This window comes from Pongo pygmaeus, chromosome 19, assembly GCF_028885625.2.
Source record: "Pongo pygmaeus isolate AG05252 chromosome 19, NHGRI_mPonPyg2-v2.0_pri, whole genome shotgun sequence".
NCBI lineage: Eukaryota > Metazoa > Chordata > Mammalia > Primates > Hominidae > Pongo > Pongo pygmaeus.
This window is the reverse complement of record NC_072392.2, coordinates 46,481,302-46,501,894: the sequence shown is the minus strand read 5'-3', so window position 1 is coordinate 46,501,894 and position 20,593 is coordinate 46,481,302. Positions and strand designations below refer to the sequence as shown.

Below are 20,593 nucleotides of genomic sequence, written 5' to 3'. Positions count from 1 at the left end.
AAACACCTACCTGATTTATTTGGGCAACTGGGCTGACCCATGTGCATGGATGGATGATTATTTGCATAAAGAGATGCCAAATGCTTCAGAGTCTCTTTATTTTCCACTATAGAAAGAAAAATTTAGAAGTCAGTGGAGAAATCCAAATGATTTTTTTCCCCCAAGTTAACCTTCATGGATACAAGTCATCTTTTTCTCCTAATAAATTTTGCACTCCACTTAAGTATACTGTTACTATAATTAACCCTAAAAGGTTTTATTTAGCCCAAGATAATCACACGAAGACAAACATCCTCCTTACATGAAAAGGTTCTAATGGTGAGTTTTCACAACAGACTGTCACACTAAAATACAAACTTGTTTTGGTATGTCTTACTGCATTTTGGGACAACTGTAGCCTAATAACAATATTCTTTGTAAGATGCACTGAAAACCACCCAAACTATCTCCATATAGTGCGACCCCACAGAGATTAAACTACCAACTATTTAACTCATCATAAGGTGCAATCACTTAGTCAAAGTTTAAAACAGGGGAGGACAAATCTGTACAGTTAGTATTTGGTTACATAGGAGTTTCATGAGGCAGAAACCGTGTCATACTCACTTTTATATCCTCAATATTTACAGACATAATAATTGCTCAGTAAATGCTTGTGGACAAAATGGAACAGATGGAACAAGATAGCTAGACTCAATAAAGCTGGGCTACCACTAGATCTGAGCTCTCCAAGTAACTGAACTGCTGATGTATGTACAATCTTCTTTGGTTGGTAATTTGCTCACAGTGTGCTCAAATGCTCACTATTTATAAAAATGTGGAAGGGACATTACTTAATTGGGATTTGCTACCTAAGCTTAAATAGTATATATATGAAATGACATTCTACATACCTGTCTGTACTGGCTTGTCATAAGGATATGTGACCAGCACGGAACCACCATCTAAGGCAACAGAAAGACTAAAGTCCTGTTTTTGAATCAAATTTTCAATGATGGCTTTAGTCTCAGGTTGGGAGGCATTATCTAAAAAAGAGAAAAGTCAAATATAAAATATCAAATTTTAAATCTTAGTATGAGTATCTAAGAAAATATTCTCTACTTGAATACAATCAAAATGCTAACTTAAAAATTTGTAGATAAATATTTTATTTCTCCATAAGCCACTATCTCAAGCAAGAAAGATACATTACAGAAGGTAGGTTAGTCTGAGTTTTATTATGTACTTCAGGATGTGTATATACTAATGACTCTAAGCAAGTTAAAGAAAAATCGTATTGAAAAAAACAAAAAGAATAAGCATATCCTGCTTTACAAAATAATTTAGGGAATATATAAATAACCTATCTGATATGGTTTGGCTGTATCCCCACCCAAATCTCAACTTGAATTGTATCTCCCAGAATTCCCACGTGTTGTGGGAGGTACCCAGTGGGAGGTGACTGAATCATGGGATGGGTCTTTCCCATGCTATTCTTGTGATAGTGAATAAGTCTCACAAGATCTGATGGGTTTACCAGGGGATTCCACTTTCACTTCTTTCTCATTCTCTCTTGCCACTGCCATGTAAGAAGTGCCTTTCATCCTCCGCTATGATTGTGAAACCTCCCTAGCCATGTGGGACTGTAAGTCCAATTAAATCTCCTTTTCTTCCCTGTCTCGAGTATGTCTTTATTAGCAGTGTGAAAACAGACTAATATAGTAAATTGGTACCAATAGAGTCGGGTGTTGCTGAAAAGATATCCAAAAATGTGGAAGCAACTTTGGAGCTGGGTAACAGGCAGAGGTTGGAACAGTTCGTAGGGCTCAGAAGAAGACAGAAAAATGTGGGAAAGTGTAGAACTTCCTAGAGACTTGTTGAATGGCTTTGACAAAAATGCTGATAGTGATATGACCAATAAGGTCCAGGCTGAGGTGGTCTCAGATGGAGATAATGAACTTGTTGGGAACTGGAGCAAAGATGATTCTTGTTATGTTTTAGCAAAGAGACTGGCAGCATTTTGCCCCTGGCCTAGAGATTTTTGGAACTTTGAATCTGAGAGAGATGATTTAGGGTATCTGGCAGAAGAAATTTCTAAGCAGCAAAGCATTCAAGAGGTGACATGGGTGCCGTTAAAGGCGTTCAGTTTTATAAGGGAAGCAAAGCATAAAAGTTTGGAAAATTTGCAGCCTGACTATGCGATAGAAAAGAAAAACCCATTTTCTGGGAAGAAATTCAACCCAGCTGCAGAAATTTGCGTAAGTAGCCTGGAGCCTAATGTTAATCCCCAAGACCATGGGGAAAATGTCTCCAGGCCATGTCAGAGACCTTCTTGGCAGCTCCTCCCATCAAAGGCCTGGAGGCCCAGGAGGAAAAACTGGTTTTGTGGGCTGGGCCCAGGGTCCCCGTGCTGGGGGCAGTCTAGGGACTTGGTGCCCTGCATCCCAGCTGCACCAGCTGTGACTAAAAGGGGCCAAGGTACAGCTCGGGCTGTTGCTTCAGTGGGTGGAAGCCCCAAGACCTGGCAGCTTCCATGTGGCATTGAGCATGCGGGTGCAAAAAAGTCAAGAATTGATGTTTGGGAACCTCCACCTAGATTTCAGAAGATATATGGAAAAGCTTGGATGTCCAGGCAAAAGTTTGCTGCAGGGGCAGGCCCCTCATGGAGAACCTCTGCTAGGGCAGTGCAGAAGGGAAATGTGGGATCAGAGCCCCCACACAGAGTCCCTACTGAGGTACCGCCTAGTGGAGCTGTGAGAAGAGGGCCACCATCCTCCAGACCCCAGAATGGTAGGTCCACCGACAGCTTGCACCGTGCCCCTGGAAAAGCTGCCGACACTCAATGCCAGCCGGTGAAAGCAGCTGGGAGAGAGCCTGTACCCTTTAAAGCCACAGGGGTGGAGCTGCCCAAGACCATGGGAACCCACTTCTTGCATCAGCATGACCTAGATGCAAGACATGGAGTCAAAGGAGAAAATTTTTGAACTTTTAAGATTTGACTGCCCTGCTGGATTTTGAACTCGCATGGGGCCTGTAGCCCCTCCATTTTGGCCAATTTCTCCCATTTGGAATGGCTGTATTTACCCAATGCCTGTACCCCTATTTTATCTAGGAAGTAACTAACTTGCTTTTGATTTTACAGCCTCAGAGGCAGAAGGGACCTGTCTTAGATGAGATGTTGGACTGTGGACTTTTGAGTTAATGCTGAAATAAGACTTTGGGGGACTGTTGGGAAGGCATGATTGGTTTTGAAATGTGAGGACATGAGATTTGGGAGGGGCCAGTGGCAGAATGATATGGTTTGGCTGTGTCCCCACTCAAATCTCAACTTGAATTTTATCTCCCAGAATTCCCACTTGTTGTGGGAGGGACCCGGTGGGAGGTAACTGAATCATGGGGGTGGGTCTTTCCCGTATTATTCTTGTGATAGTGAATACGTCTTACGAGATCTGATGGGTTTATCAGATCTGCTTTTGCTTCCTTCTCACACTCTCTTGCTGCCACCATGTAAGAAGTGGCTTTCATCCTGCACCATGATTGTGAAACCTCCCCAGCCATGTAGAGCTGTAAGTCAAATTAAAACTCCTTTTCTTCCCAGTCTTGGGTATGCCTTTATCAGCAGTGTGAAAATGGACAAATATGTTATCTTTGGAAGAAAATTAGAGCTTCAGAAAGCTGGGTGTTCTCTGCAGCACTGTTTAAAGAATGTTAGAGATCTATAAGTACTGAAATTGAAAGATGTCAGTGATACATATTCAATGAAAAAGGTTATAGAATAATGCATACAGTTGGTGATCCCATTTAAGTAAATAAGAAACAGGGCTCTCCAAATCAATATACATACGTGTGTGTCGTGTGTGTATACACATACATATGAGGGGAGAGAGAATACACATCTCTACACAACTAGTGAAGAAACATCCCAATATAATGGATTGAATTTCTATGAAAAACTTTAATTATTTTTGCAAATAATAATGGAGAAAAATTCAAAAACTTTTCCGGATGTCTGAATTCATTCATACCTCACATTCATAACCCAGACAAGAAAGTACTCCATTATTCATTGACAAAACAGGATCAACCAATCTTCTAGCAGGAAGAAAATTGTCTCCTAAGTACTTTAATAGCCTAAAAATTAGTCTTACTTGTGAAGTCTGTATCCAAATCTTTGCCAAGAGCATTTGTTTGTCCTATTTTTGAAGTACAGTCTTTCTCTTGAGCTCTCTCTCGCCCATCTGGATTTAGAGAAGGGACAATCACAATCCTAGTCCTGTCAACCAACTGAAGCAGAAACAGAAATTAACGAGTTACTAGCTGCATGTAGAATCAATGGGTACCCTCTCATGCCTCAAATGGAAAGTCTGTTTATTCTACACACAGTTAATTTAAAAGGCAGAATTAAAATGAATGAAAAAATAAAAAATAAAATTTCCTTTTGCTTCAAATATATTAAAAATAAACAAAAAACTACTGTACAGCTAATGTTCCCAGAGACCTTCCAGTGACTTAGAACAGGGGTGAGAAACCACTAACTGCAGGCCAAATCCAGTTGGTGTCTGCTATTGTATATAAAGTTTTACTGACACATAACCATGACTATTCATTTACATATGACTGCTTTTGTGCTCTAATGGCAGAGTTGAGTAAGTTCGCAACACAGAGCACCTGTCCCACAAAGGAAGATAACATAATTTTTGGTCAGTCTGATTTAAGTTCATGTCACCTCATTACACAGGTCCCTTCTGATCCTAATCATGACATCAATTATTTCCCAATTTGTTTTGGGGAGGCAGAACTGCACTGGGCTTCAAAGTAGACATACTTGGGTTTAAATTCTAGTTTTACCAGTTTCTAGCTGTGGGACTGCCTCAGTTTCTACATTTATAAAATGGAGATAATCATTATCACAGGGTTGAGGATATAATGATGTATATAAAATACCTGGTATATTACACGGCGCATAATGCGTATTCAATAAATATCAGTTCTTTTTCCCTTTCCTAAGTCCACTATGGACAGTGCCAATTAGTGAGTGTTTTAGAAGGATGCACTCTTTCCTTCCCTTCTCTGAGGCAACGTACAACTAGGATGCTTAATCATACATGCCCAAGCCGCTGGGTCAAAGTTTGATTTTGTTTTGTTTTGTTTGTTTTTGAGATTCCAGCCTGTTACCCAGGCTGGAATGCAGTGGTGCAATCACAGCTCACTGCAGTCTTGACCTACTAGGCTCAAGTGATCCTCCTACTTTAGCCTCCCAAGTAGCTAGGATTACAGGTGTGCACCACAATGCCCAGCTAATTTTTTAAATTTTTGTAGAGACAAGGTATCACTCTGTCGCTCAGGCTGGTTTCAAATGCCTGGCCTCAAGTGGTCCTCTCTCTTCAGCGCCCTGAAGTGTTGTGATTACAGGCACGAGCCATCACACCCCAAAGTTCTTTTCTGTAGTCATAGATGGCTAAAGTAGATAACACCATATTGCTTTTTCTAAAATCTCTTAGCAGCCAAGATGTCCAATAATTTTTTATGTATTACATGAAAAAGAAAACTATACTGAAAAACTAGGCTTTCACTAGATTTTTCAATATAGTGTCCTAGTTATAAGTAATTCAGAATGGAAGTCCCTCAAATCAGAATGTAAAAAACTGGCCAGGCGCCATGGCTCACACCTGTAATCACAGCACTTTGGGAGGCCAAGGCAGGTGGATTACCTGAGGTCAGGAGTTCGAGACCAGCGTGGCCAACATGGCAAAACCCCGTCTCTACCAAAAATACTAAAAAATTAGCCAGGCGTGGTGGTGGGCATCTGTAGTCCCAGCTACTCAGGAAGCTGAGGCGGGATAATTGCTTGAACCCAAGAGGTGGAGGTTGCAGTGAGCCGAGATCGTGCCATTGCACTCAAGCCTGGGTGATAGAGCAGGACTGTCTCAAAAAAAAAAAAAAAAAAAAAAAAAAAGAATAAAGACTGGAAGGGTAGTGTGGCTATTAAATGACAGAGTAGGAAACTGAATGTAAATTTTTAGTATTCTTTCCTGCATGCCTCTTAAGACATACAAGGAAATATAATAGAAAGACACTATTAACAAAGGGTATATACTACAAAGACGGTTCATTTTTAAAGAGTAAAGTTCATAATGTACTACAAGTGACTCTGTAAAATCTAGCAAGAAATTAAAAATTTTAAAAATGGTGCCCTGATTAATATTGAGCTTTTTCCTTTTAAAGCATGTCAACCTCCGCTATTCTCTTACTTGGGTAACAGCTGGGTTCTTTTTGTAGTTCAGGCAGAGAAATTCTGCCAGAGCCAAAAGCAGTTCAGTTCCAACTGGCGCATTTCCATGGATACCAGCAACAAAACGAATCTTTGGTTCTTCAGGCTCAGATACATTGGGCTTATTGGAGATTTCAAGGGACCAAATGTGACGATATTCAGTGCTCTGTCCCAAACTTTCAAAAACCAGAAACAAAAAAATCAGCAAGTAATCAAGCACTATGTTAATGTTGACTTATGGATTTTAAAAATAGAAATGAAAATAAAACACAAAAAGTTTTAAAAAGTCTTTAAAGAGTGAATCACTGTATCACAAAACCTTAAGAAAATTAGTTTTCCTTGACCAAAGAACATTTATCAAATAGATGATATTATCAGATTTAGGAAAGATTATGATTTAGTTTACCATCCTTCCAAATTCAGTCATTCTCATACAATCATCACAATATTTGCCCTATCTTCTTTAATCTACACTACTATTTAGTTAATATATATCTTTTGTACTAACTCACAAATTAAATTTTTATTACAGAAATATTTAAGTATGTATGCACGTAGATAACCTCCCTTATTTATTTATTTATATTATTATCATTATATTTTTAAGAGACAGGGTCTCACTATGTCACCCAAGCTGGAATGCAATGGCTTGATCATAGCTCACTGCAGCCTCAAATTCCAGGGCTCAAGTGATCCTCTGGCCTCAGTCTCCTAAGGGAGTAGTACTACAGGTTTGCACCACCATGCCTAGCTAATTTTTTTTAAAAAATTTTGTAGAGACAGGATCTTGCTATATTGCTGAGGCTGGTTTCAAGCGCTTCTGGCCTCAAGCAATCCTCCCACCTCAGCCTCCCAAAGTGCTGGGATTACAGCATGAGCCACCACCCTGGCCCTCCCTTTTTAAATCTAAATTAATATTTGTAAATAAGTCACATTATATTTTACTACAAATGCAACGCCAGTTTCACAGTAAAAATAATTTGTGAGTGGGGAAAAAAATAATAATTCAATGAAAATTAAACAATGGTCAAATACTCTGCTTGCCCAAGAGCTTTGAGCTTAAGGTCTGCTTTCTTTAGCATAAAGGGAGACTTACAAGAATTGGACAGAAAAAATATAATCATACTCAATTGAGAAAAATTAACAGAAACCTTATTGCTTTCTCATGATGCTATTCAATGGTACTTAGTGCCTCTTGGTGTACCACCTAAAACTCTCTTGTGCCCCACCACTGGCATGTGTGGCATATTTTGAGAAAATATTTAACTAAAAAGTGTGTCTTGAATTAGGAGGTTAAAAAAATTAAATCAACTAAGTAAACAGACAGCAAAATAATGCCCAATTTTTGTTTGTTTTAGAGACAGGATCTTACTGTCACCTAGGCTGGAGTACAGTGGTGTGATCATAGTTCAACGTAAACTGGAGCTCCTGGCCTCAAGCGATCCTCCCACCTGGGCCTCCCAAAGTGCTGGGATTACAGGTGTGAGCCACTGTGCCCAGCCTGGTTTTATTTTAAAATAAAAAAGTATATGAACTCTATGGCACTAAGATTGTATGATATTAAAACCTGAAATAGCCAGAAATATTCAAGAATCAGTTAAGGAAGAAAAGTAATTGGTATTGCCAAAGAAAGTAAGTATCACTCTGCATCTATGAATATTATAAATCAGAATTTGAGGAACTAAGTTTTCTGATGAAATTAAAAGGACAGTGAGGAAAGACAAAGTAAAAAGGTAAAAGGCTAAATAATGTTCATGAGGTTTGCAGCAGAGAACTATATGCTCAAGGCAAAATGTAAAGACCTTACCTACAACAGGCAAACCATAGGAATCAACAAATCATAGAAATAATTTTGGAGTAACTGTAATAAAATCTAAAATGGAGCAGTCAGTGCAAGTGAGGCAGAGCAACCACCAGAAAGTGAAGGTAAAGGCTATCTCAGCTATCAGTTTTACATAAGCCAAGACTGTATATTTTCCCTGGGACCCACGATCACACATGTCCCTAAAGCTTCAAGTAAGAGACTGTGAATAGAGACTAGAATTAGGACAGCAACTAGGCTTCATTTTCTAATTAAAAAAAAAAAGTTACACATAATCCCTAACAGGTGAGCTTACAGTTCTAAATTCCTCCCTTGCCCCAAGCAAAATAAAACAAACTAAACAATATTTAGTCAGAACATATTAATAGATCTGTAGCTGAGTGATGGAAAGGGTTTTACAATCAGTCAAAATAATTATCAGGAAGAGCAATTTTACATTTCCTGGAAGCATAGGCTATCTACTTCTAATCTAACAAGTAATTCTCCTTAAAGTTCCCAAGATACACTATTAAAAAGATCTCCAAGCACCCCTTCCTTACACCTTATACAAAAATTAATTCAAGATGGATTAAAGACTTACATGTTAGACCTAAAACCATAAAAACCCTAGAAGAAAACCTAGGCGATAACCATTCAGGACATAGGCATGGGCAAGAACTTTATGTCTAAAACACCAAAAGCAATGGCAACAAAAGCCAAAATTGACAAATGGGATCTAATTAAACTAAAGAGCTTCCACACAGCAAAAGAAACTACTATCAGAGTGAACAGGCAACCTACAGAATGGAAGAAAATTTTTGCAATCTACTCATCTGACAAAGGGCTAATATCCAGAATCTACAAAGAACTTAAACAAATTTACAAGAAAAAAACAAACAACCCCATCAAAAAGTGGGCGAAGGATATGAACAGACACTTCTCAAAAGAAGATATTTATGCAGCCAAAAGACACACAAAAAAATGCTCATCATCACTGGCCATCAGAGAAATGCAAGTCAAAACCACAGTGAGATACCATCTCACACCAGTTAGAATGGCAATCATTAAAAAGTCAGGAAACAACAGGTGCTGGAGAGGATGTGGAGAATTAGGAACACTTTTACACTGTTGGTGGGACTGTAAACTAGTTCAACCATTGTGGAAGTCAGTGTGGCGATTCCCCAGGGATCTAGAACTGGAAATACCATTTGATCCAGCCATCCTATTACTGGGTATATACCCAAAGGATTATAAATCATGCTACTATAAAGACACATGCACATGTATGTTTATTGCAGCACTATTCACAATAGCAAAGACTTGGAACCAACCCAAATGTCCATCAATGATAGACTGGATTAAGAAAATGTGGCACATATACACCATGGAATACTATGCAGCCATAAAAAATGATGAGTTCATGTCCTTTGTAGGGACATGGATGAAGCTGGAAACCATCATTCTCAGCAAACTATTGCAAGGACAAAAAACCAAACACTGCATGTTCTCACTCATAGGTGGGAATTGAACAATGAGAACACTTGGACACAGGAAGGGGAACATCACACCCTGGGGCCTGTTGTGGGGTGGGGGGAGGGGAGAGGGATAGCATTAGGAGATATACCTAATGAAAATGATGAGTTAATGGATGCAGCACACCAACATGGCACATGTATACATATGTAACAAACCTGCACGTTGTGCACATGTACCCTAAAACTTAAAGTATAATTAAAAAAAAAATCTCCAAGCAAATACATGTTGCAAAATAAGTAAACTCCAACTCTCTGTACATTCTGTTCCCAGATATTTCTATATAAATTACAACAACTATTCAACACAGCTAATGCTGATTTTACTCTCTTGAAAAAAAAAAAAGACAGTAGAAAGTGACACTTACTTGGTAAGATTTGTAATATGTGGATAGTTCATTACAAGTCCTCTCAGAAACTCTGATAAGTCTTTGTAGGAATGGTATCGATAAAGAGCCAGAGCCAGATTTGAGGAGGAGCGTAACACGAGGCTTTCCAAACCATTCTCTGCTGAAAGGTCTTTAATTAAAGTTTCAAACTCTTTAGTAGTTGGATCACTGGCATCACTGGTGCTGGTGCTAGCCCCTTTTCCTTTCTTTGATTCATTGTTTGAATCTGTTGAGGATCGAACAAGTGTGAAGTTGACCTGAATAGCGCCTTCACTCTTGACAGTCACATTCTTGGTAACTGGATTATACCTATGATAAAGGAGACAGATCAGAACCACACTCCTGCAGCTGGAGTACCCAAACCCTGGGAAGGCAGGTGTGCAGAGAACGTGAGAATCCTTGGGATAAATGTAGTGCAGCTTCCTAAAGAGACAAAATTTTAACATTGAGTAATTTATTATTTTTAATACATTGATAAAGAATAGACATGGGTATACTACAAAATATGAATGAATTTTTTTCATAATTTTTTTAAGATGAAGTCTTGCTCTGTCACCCAGGCTGGAGTGCAGTGGCACCATCTCAGTTCACTGCAACCTCCGCCTCCTGGGTTCAAGTGATTCTCCTGCCTCAGCCTCCTGAGTAGCTGGGATTACAGGTGCCCACCACCATGCCTGGATAATTTTTGTATTTTTAGTAGAGAGAGGATTTCACCACATTGGCCAGGCTGGTCTCAAACTTCTGACCTCAAGTGATCCACCTGCCTCTGCCTCCCAAAGTGCTGGGATTACAGACCTGAGCCACCGCACCTGGCCTAGGTTTTTAAGATTAAATATATGGTTTCAAAAGAAATTTAGTGCTTGTAGTGGATACTCCCATGTCTCTTGGAACTTAAATTCACTTGTCTTCTATCAGGGTATATGGGTGGAAAAGTTGGAGAGGTGCTAAGTTATGACATTCTCCGCCAAACACATCCTTCTCACCCCGTTTCTCGGATCCCCTGCTGCTTTAGTTAACACTCTGCCAAAAATGGAAGAATCACAGAGAAGACCTCATTACTCATTAGTGTGAGGTTCTAACCCATTCATTTATGGACCACTAGATATCTGAAAACCATCAAAAAACAAAGGCAACGACTAAAATGTTTTCATATTTTACCCTTACTTCAATGAGTATTCAAACTAACTCTTCAGAAATAAGTTAGCTAGCAGGAGGAAGGGAAAATATCCTGTGGTAACATCTATACTTATCAAAAGATAAAAAAGAAAACTACAAGAGAAACCCTGTCTCTACTAAAAATACAAAAATTAGTCGGGTGTGGTGGCACACACCAGTAATATCAACTACTTGGGAGGCTGAGGCACAAGCATCCCTTGAACCCAGGAGGCAGAAGTTGCAGGCAGCTGAGATAGTACCATGCACTCCAGCCTGGGCGATAGAGAGAAGCTCTGTCTCAAAAAAAAAAAAAAAAAAAAAGTTACTAGCATGTTAAATAGACTGCATTGCTTTGGGCTTGCCTGTATTTAGCAAATAAAGAGAATGAGAAATGTTCTTTCTATGCATTTTCTATGTTCTTTGTGCTTCATCAACTAACACTTTGGTTACTCCTTTAAAGGAAAAACTATCTTGAACACATTTCCAATAAATTCTACTACAAATTGGAACTGACTTTGTAGAATTACTTCAGCCTAACTCTCCTTTTAAATAAAAAACCTAAGGCCATGAGGATCAGGATTTGATGTGTATTCTAAAGTGTCTTGTTTAATGTCCAGGTTGGAAGCATGTCACAATGAGTCAACTAAGCAATAACTAGAATATTTATCCCAGGAATCTTTCCTTTTTTTATTTTCATGTACTCTATCTGCCACTAAAGGAGAGTCAAAGGTATAACCAGCCCTAAACTTCCCAGCAATCTATTCAAAGTTGCTTAAAAGGCTCTCTAGAACGTTCTAGTAATAATCCTCCAGGATGGAGCCATGTTTGTCCTCCAAGCACTCTATTTCAAAGCATTCAGTCACTCACCCTCGAGCAGATGCTGTGATTTTATAACTTCCTGGAACCAACAGACGCCAGTAATCTCCAGTTTTGTAAGTAGTCACTGGGTGATTAATCTCAGCAACACTAATGGTGGCATTTAATATACCCCTGCCATCTGTGGCATCTAGAACAAATCCTTTGACGCCCTGATGAACCTGGATTAAGTACAAGGACACCAGATTTCAATAATAAACATCATCATCTAATTATCTTGGGAGGTCATATTCAAAATAACAGATTGTTAACACAAATAAATGGAACAAACAGGAATTTAGGAGTTCAGAGTAAAGTTCAATGTAAATGTTCATTAAAATATTTCTGAAGGCTAATTTTTCATAGGCTTTATTTCTCTTCGTCATGAAGAATATAAATAACACTGTTTAAACTTTAGCACATTCTGATGATTTCAGAATATATGACATTCTACAAGAAAACAGACCTGGCCTTTTCAAAAGGAAATGGCATTTTTTAAAAACAGAAGGACTCTTCTAGCTCAAAGAATAGTAAAGAGATATAATAATCCAATGCAATGCATGAAACTTGACTAGATCCTGGTCATAAAATACAGCTGTAAAATTACATTTTGGGGACAAATATGGACATTTAAATATAAACTAAGTATTAGGTAATATTAAGGAATTACTGTTAATTTTCTTGGGTAGGATAGTAGCACTTAGAGATAATATGTAGTAGCTCCTTATTTTTAGGAGATAGATGCTGAAATATTTAGGGGTAAAATACCATACCTGCAATTTATATTAAAATAGTTCAGTCAAAAATATGTATGTGTATGTGAGTGTGTAAATAAAATTTACATTAAAATAAAGCAAATATAACAAAATGTTAAAAATGTTAAATCTAGGTATAGGAATAATTATTGGCTAGTCATAACTTTTCTGTATATTTAAATTTTTTCAGAATAAAATGTCTTTAAATATAGTAAAAAAAAACTCACAGACTTTATGTCACACCACTCAGGAAAAAGAAAAATGCAGAAATGTACTGGCACAAAGTATTAGTCTGATTATTGTAATTAACATTAGCGTATTTCTTATAATCTTTACCTATTGGCCACCACGCATATCCAAACAAAAGGAAATTAATCATTTCACAGTAAATCACTGGCAATAAGAAAAAGAATAAAAACATTTACTCCACAGCCCATCTTTTTATCACTTGGCCAATGATTAGGTGTGTATCCAATTTATGCTGGTCTTTTTTAAACACGGGTAAAAAGTGACCACCAACCCTTAAGAGCAAAATATTACTACCTTGTTCAATCATTTTCTTCAACTTTTCCTCACATATACAAATAAACTCATTTCCATCCATGAATTTTCTAGATAAATATATTAAACACCTTGGAATATACAAATTGGTTAAATATACTAAAACAAATTGAAATTTTAAAGAGTGTATGCCAAAATCACTGCACAAAAACCACGTGTACGCACAAAAATCTTTTCACCCTTGGGAGAAATTTCACACTTCACTCCTGAATAGTCACCTGTTTCATAAACTGGATTAGTGATCTTCGATTCTGTTCCCAAAAGTTTGGCAGCTCTTTCTCAAATGGATATTTCACACAACCTAGTTCAATAGTCACTTCAAAGCAATTTGTTTGTAAATAGTTCCAGTCCTGCATTCCTCCTAAAAGATAAAAATTAAAATTAGTCACTCTGAAGAAGTTCTAAACAGCTCAGATCCCAACTGGTAAGCAATATTCCTAGTAAAAAGCCAAATTTATCTCTTATCAGCATTGATAAGATAATGTGTTCATGTGAGGGCACTTTGACGCTTGCGATACAAGCAAAACACCTATACCTTCACGTTTAACAATTCATATAGAGCTTACACTCTTCTATTAGCACAGGTAAGATTCTTTGTAATAGCCAGAAGTAAAATGTAACCCTTTAATCGTTTTAGTGCATTATTCTTACTCAACCCTCAATGTACATCAAACATAAAAGCAGTTGAAAAGATTATTTAAATATTTTTAACTATTTAAACTATGTTTTAAAAATAATGATTATTCCTCAAAATTAAAAGATAATAACAGGCAGCACCATCTGGGAAAGCAGAAAGGCCATCAAGTTGTAAGGCCTTGATATAAAAGAATCTTTACCTGGCACATTATACCAACTAGCTCCATTCGTTATTCCATGAGGAAAATATTCATTAGGATACATATTCTTGCAAGGTCTACCTTGAAACATCTGGGAATTTTCCTGGAAAAACAAAAAGAATCTTTACTTGTATTTGTTTGTATCTCCATCAAAAAAAAATACTGGAAAGATACAGGAAAATAATAAAAGTGGCTTCCAACAGGGTGTGTGAGGGGTGGAGGTAGGAGTTGGGTGGGGCTATGAGCAGTGAGACTTTTCAGTGTATAGCTTTTTATGCCATTTTGATTTTTCACTATCTGAACTTATCTATTTTTAAAAATCAAAATTCAATGTGCTCTGTAAGAAAATACTGACTTCATTTATTACTCACAATTACAAGTAATATAAAACCTAGCTGAACCCCTTTCTAAAAAAAATTTCTGCTCCTACTTATACTTTCGTTTCATGCTTTCAAGGAGCTTGAAGTCCAAAAAAGATAATACACACACAATAAAAGCAAGCAGCTTTCCCTGACTGCTAGCAGGAATAAGATGGCCCCTCTGTGCTCTGACTGCCCTCTGTACAATTACCTTACCCTATTACAACTAGTTGCACCTTTCTCTTCCCTAAAGATAATACACTATTCCTTGAAACAGTTTGTGTCTCTGTGTCCTCAGCATCTAGTATACAGTAGGTGCCCAACTGATAACTCAATGAAGGGTAAGAAAAACTGCCATGGAGACACAAATGCATGCCATTGAAAGCAAGAAGAGAGAAAGATTACATCTGATGAGAGTGGCAGGGGGAGTTTCCTAGAAGAAATTGAGCTTTGAAAGATGGTCAAAACTTCATTTATCTCTTTTTGAAACAGAAAAAAAGTACTGAAAGTGTGAAGAGAAAAAGAATAATTTCCCATTTAACTTTAAAATATACAAACAGGGACAGGTAAGATCACACCTGTAATCCCAACACTTTGGGAGGCCAAGGTTGGAGAACTGCTTGAGCTCAGAAGTTCAAGACCAGCCTGGGCAAATACAGTGAGACCTTGTCTCTACAAAAAAAAAAAAAAAAAAAAAAAAAAGCCACGCATGGTGCTATATGCCTGTAGAACCAGCTCGTTGGGAGGCTGAGACGGGAAAATAGCCTGACCCCAGGAGGTTGAGGCTGCAGTAAGCCATGATTGCACCACTGCAATACAGCCTGAGTGACAAAGCAAGACTCTGTCCTAACAAAAACAAAATAAAATAAACGATCCCCATCTAGAAATTTAATATGCCAATTATAGGCTTATCATCCCATCACTCTCTTATCAAATAAAAACCATAATTTTAGATTAGTGTAATAATTATATCCATGCGCTTTTGCTTTGGTTTTGTTTTGGTTTTGAAACTGGGTCTTTTTTGTCACCCAGCTCAGAGTGCAGTAGTGGAAACACAGCTCACTGTAGCCTCAATCTCCCCACGCTCAGGTGATCCTTCCATCTCACCCTCCTGAGGAGCTGGGACTATTGGCATGCACCCACACACCCAGCTAATTTTTGTATTTTTTGTAGAGATGGGGTTTGACCATGTTGCCCAGGCTGGTCTCGAACTCCTGGGCTCAACGAATCTGCCCACCTCAGCCTCCCAAACTGTTGAGATTACAGGTGTGAGCCATCACACCAGGCTTGGTATATAACTTTTAGACCTCATTTTTTTAACTTATATACGAATATAGAATGGATCCTCCACGCCTCAGTCTTCTTTAGGTTTTCAAAATCCACTTTATTGAGATATAATTCACATTCCACACAATTGACTCCATTTAAAGTGTACAATTCAATGGTTTTTAGTATTCATAGAGTTGTATAACCACCCACCATAATAAATTTTAGGACATTTTCATCACCCCAAAGAGAAACTCTATACCTATTAGCATTCTCCATTTTTCCCCAACCCCTACTCCCCACCCCTACTCCAAACCCTAGGCAACCACCAATCTACTTTCTGTCTCTATGGGTTTGCCTAGTCTGAACATTACATATAAACTGAACCATACAATATGTAGTCTCTTGTGATTTCTTTCACTTAGCAGGTTTTTAAGGTTCATTCAAGCTGTACCGTGTATCATTACTTCATTACTTTTTATGGCTGAATAATATTCCACTGTATGATTTTGTACGTCTACTTATCAGTTTGTTAACCCATTTATCAGTTGATGGACATTTTGGTTGTTTCCATTTGGGGCTATTATGAATAATGCTGCTACAAATATTCATGTACAAGTTTTTGTGTGAATACATGTTTCCATTTCTCTTGGGTATATACCTAGCAGTGGAATGCTGGGTCATATTACAATTCTATATTTAATGTTTTAAAGCACTGCCAGAGTGTTTTTCAAAGCAGTTATACCATTTTACACCCCACCAGCAATGTACGTATAAAGGTTTCAATTTTTCCACATCTTTGCCTATGCATATTTTCCATTTTTTAAATTACAGCCATTCTAGTGGGTAAGAAGAGGTATCTCATTGTGGTATTGACTTGCATTTCTCTAACGGCTAATAATATTGAGCATCTTTTCATGTGCTTATTGGCCATTTCCTCTTCTTTAGAGAAATGTTCATTCAGATCCTTTGCCTATTTTTCACTTGGATGATTTGTCTTTTTATTATTTAGCCATAAGAGTTCTTTATATATTTTAGATATATCTAAATTTGATAAATTTAGATATTTATCAAATATATGATTTGCAAAAATTTTCTCTTATTCTGTGGGTCATCTTTCTATTTATTTATTTTTTGGGGGCTGGGGTCTCCTTCTGTCACCCAAGCTGGAGTGCAGTGGCATGATCATAGCTCACGATAGCCTCTACTTCTTGGGCTCAAGCAATCCTTCGGCCTCAGCCTCCCAAGTAGCTGGGACTACAGGCATGTGCCACCACGCCCAACTTCTGTGGGTTGTCTTTTTACTTCCTGGATGTTATATGTTATGGATTGAGTTGTGTCCTCCAAAAATATATTGAAGTCCTAACCCTCAGTACCTCAAAATGTGATTTTATTTGGAAATAAGTTCCTTACAGAGGTAATCAAGTTAAAATAAGGTGATTAGCATGGGCCCTAATCCAATATGATGGTGTCCTTGTACAAAGGGGAAACTGGGATACAAAGACAGAGGGAGAATGCCATGTGACAATGAAGGGTTGGAGTGATGCACCTAGAAGTGAAGGAATGCCAATGGTTGCCAGCAAAGCACCAGAAACTAGGGAGAAACAAGGAAGGATTCTTCCACAGTTTCAGAGGGAGAATGGCCCTGGCAACACTGTGATTTTGGACTTCTGGCCTCCAAAACTGTGAGACAATAAATTCCTGTTGTCTTAGACCATCCAGTTTGTGGAATTTTGTTACAGCAGAACTAGAAAACAAATACAGTTTTCCTTGCAGTAAAGAAGTTTTTAATCTGGATTATGTCTAATTTATCAACCTTTTTTTGTCACTTGTGTTTTTGATGTCATATCTAGAGGAGGACCAAATCACAAAAAGGTATTCCTATTTTTTCTTAGTTTTATAGTTTTAGTTCCTATATTTAGGTTTATGACCTATTTTAAGCTAATTTTGGGGTGTGGTGTGAGGAAGGTATCTAGTTTATTCTTTTGCATATAAATATCCAATTGTCCCAGCACCATTTATTTAAAAAATCTATTCTTTGCCTATTGAATTGTCTTGGCATCCTTTTCTAAAAAAAAAATCAACTGACCATCAACATAAGAATTTATTCCTGGGTTCTCAGTTCTATTTCATTGATCTATATGTCTGTCTTTATGCCAGTACCACACTGTCTTAATTACTGTAGCTTTGTAGTAAGTTTGAAATTGGATGTATGAGTTCCCTAACTTTTGTCATTTATTCTTCATTTCAGAGATAATTTTGTCTTTTTCTTCCATTTTTTTCCTGAGTCCTATAAACTTTATTTTATTTATCCCTGTTTTTTTGTTTCCTGGCCTCTGTTTTTATTTTTTGACTATCTGAATTGAGGTAGTTTCTCATATTCTCAACGTCTATTTGGGTATACTTAATCTGTTTAGAATGCCAACTGAACAGTTTTCTTCTGCTTCTTGATTATTTTTTGCTAATGGTAGGGTCTCATTAGTGTCTATATATGAAGTTTCATTTCCTAATTTTCTGCAATCATTTTCCATGGACTTTCATTTTCCTCTTTATTTTTATGATATTGGGCATTTAATATTATTCCTAGCTTAATGATACACTTTTCTGTCAGTCTAGCAAAATCCAGGTATCTCAGTGTGGTTATTTATTTGTCTTGGTGGTAAGGGTGGAGCTGAGAATCTTCTGATTTTAAAGTTCTTTTCTGTCTTGTAAAACCTTACATTTCTCTCCACTTTTTCCTTTTCCCATTCACCATCTAATTGCCAAGGAGCACTTCTTCATTTCTATCTTTGCCTCTTTTTTTCCTTCTACAAAAGCTATGAGTTTGGAAGATCTCCCTGTAACCATCCTCTCCTTTTAAATTGTACTTATCCCGTTAAATCACACAAGATCCCTTAAGTTGTGTGCATTTTGAAATCTCTTCTCTGTATTTCAGAGCTCTCATCTGCCCAGTTACTCTTTTAGTATTTTTGGATTTAGTGCATATGTGATGTATGGTGGTCATTCCAAATTACCGTCACAGCTGCCCTTCACTGGCACCCACTTCTGTCTTCTCCATAAGTTTTCTTGGTCTGCTTTACCTCACCACAAAGCCTTGCGGTGGGGTGAAGGTGGTGTAGGTACATGATAGATCATGCTGAGATTTCTTGATTTTTAAAAAATTTACAGTTATTTTGCAGTTTCACGATCTTTTGTGATGCCAACAGTGTGGTTTTATGTAAAATTTGGTAGTTTTTAAGTCGTTTTATATTGTTTAAAGACAAACCCTGGGAGATAGGTTATCACATAGCCATCATGGTCTTTGGCTGCTCAGATGTCTCCCAAGACTATTTACTTTTGAGAAGTTTTGAAGAGTAAAAATAAAGAAACTTGGAATGGTAGCTTCATGGGGGCTTACTAAGGTTAGCAGAAGACAATATTTTTAGAGGAGCTGCTTATTGAGCAAGAGAAAAAAGGCTGTGAGTGAAGACTGGGGAGTTTAATTATCACCTTCCCCATTTATAAAATAAGATATGAAGACACAAGATTCCAGGAGGCAGAATGCAGTGGGATAAAGAAATGGAGAAGAATATTGTTAAGACACACATGAGTAACAATTGAGAAGACAGAATCTTAGTGAACTCATATCAGATTACTCAAAGTTCTACTTTAGTTCAATGCAAAGTGATCTACTACGAATAAGAGGGATAGAGCTGGAACAGAAGGCTCAGATAGAGGATAAAGGCTGTGAATCACCATAGTGGGAACTGAGCCAGGGAGTCAAGTAGCTAAACAGGAAATGTTGCCATGTAGGACTGAGGGTTCAGCTGAAGTTGGAGAGCACACATATGGACTGTAGCAAATTGCCGTGACTGTGTGACCACTCTAGGCTGTACTTGTAATATTGGTATGGAGAAAAGAGATAATGGTAATTACCGAGGACTGGAGGGCAAAGCAGTTATGTCAAAGGGGTGTACAAGGCTCTTAGGAGAATCATTGAAAAGGTATGTCCATGGGTCTATGCTACAGAGAAAGGTAAATCAAATCAAAAGGGTTAATGGTCTAAGAAAACAAAGAGAAGATAAGGAACTGGAAGCCAAAAGGAAGGCGAAAAGCAGAAATCATGAGAATGAGCATAGAATGTGATGAGAAAATATGCAAAATCTGACCATTTTTATTTTGATGGTTGGGACACTATCTATTCTCTTATTACTCCACATATGTACTTCAAAAAAACATATATGTCCAAACAGAAAGCAATAATTCTCTAAGGTGAAATGAACAGCTGTACTCCTCTAGTAGAAACTCTGAACAATCTCACAAGATTCATTTGCAGAGGATGAGGGAATGGGAAAAGTGGAAGGATGGAGGGCTGTGACTGGAGAGTACAGAGTTATAGTAATAATATTCATTACCTATAACCAATAATAGTGCCAATATAACCAATAACAATACTAAGTCAGTAGTAACACCAAACATTGAAACTAACAAGCCTAGTTTACAAGCCTCAACTTTTAACATGTTTTCTAAGACAATTTTTATTTTTTTGAGACAGGGTCTCAGCTTTGTCACCCAGGCTAGAGTATAGTATTGTGATCGAGCTCACTTCAACCTCAATCTCCTGGGATAGAGCAATCCTCCCACCTCAGCCTCCTAAGTAGCTGGGACAGCAAATGCGTGACACCACAACCGGCTAATTTTTTTTATTTTTATTTTTAGTAGAGGCAAGCTCTTGCTATGTTGCCCAGTCCGGTCTCAAACTCCTGAGAGCTCAAGCAATTCTCCTGCCTTGCCCTACCAAAGTGCTAGGATTTCAGGCATGAGCCACCAGGCCTGGTCCTAAGAACAATTTTTA

General features: G+C 37.8%; 1 protein-coding gene across 1 annotated transcript in view; it reads right to left on the bottom strand.

Annotated features, from left to right (window-relative positions):
• The window catches only part of CPD (carboxypeptidase D), an 86,590-nt gene that overhangs the window by 12,396 nt on the left and 53,601 nt on the right, over positions 1-20,593 (bottom strand). The window contains exons 9-16 of the mRNA XM_054459895.2: positions 14,135-14,237; positions 13,517-13,659; positions 11,995-12,164; positions 9,952-10,281; positions 6,231-6,426; positions 4,128-4,263; positions 894-1,025; positions 11-106 (exon numbers count right to left, since the gene is read on the bottom strand). Of these exons, the coding sequence (XP_054315870.2) occupies positions 11-106; positions 894-1,025; positions 4,128-4,263; positions 6,231-6,426; positions 9,952-10,281; positions 11,995-12,164; positions 13,517-13,659; positions 14,135-14,237 (1,306 nt within the window). The remainder of the gene's footprint in view (positions 1-10; positions 107-893; positions 1,026-4,127; positions 4,264-6,230; positions 6,427-9,951; positions 10,282-11,994; positions 12,165-13,516; positions 13,660-14,134; positions 14,238-20,593) is intronic.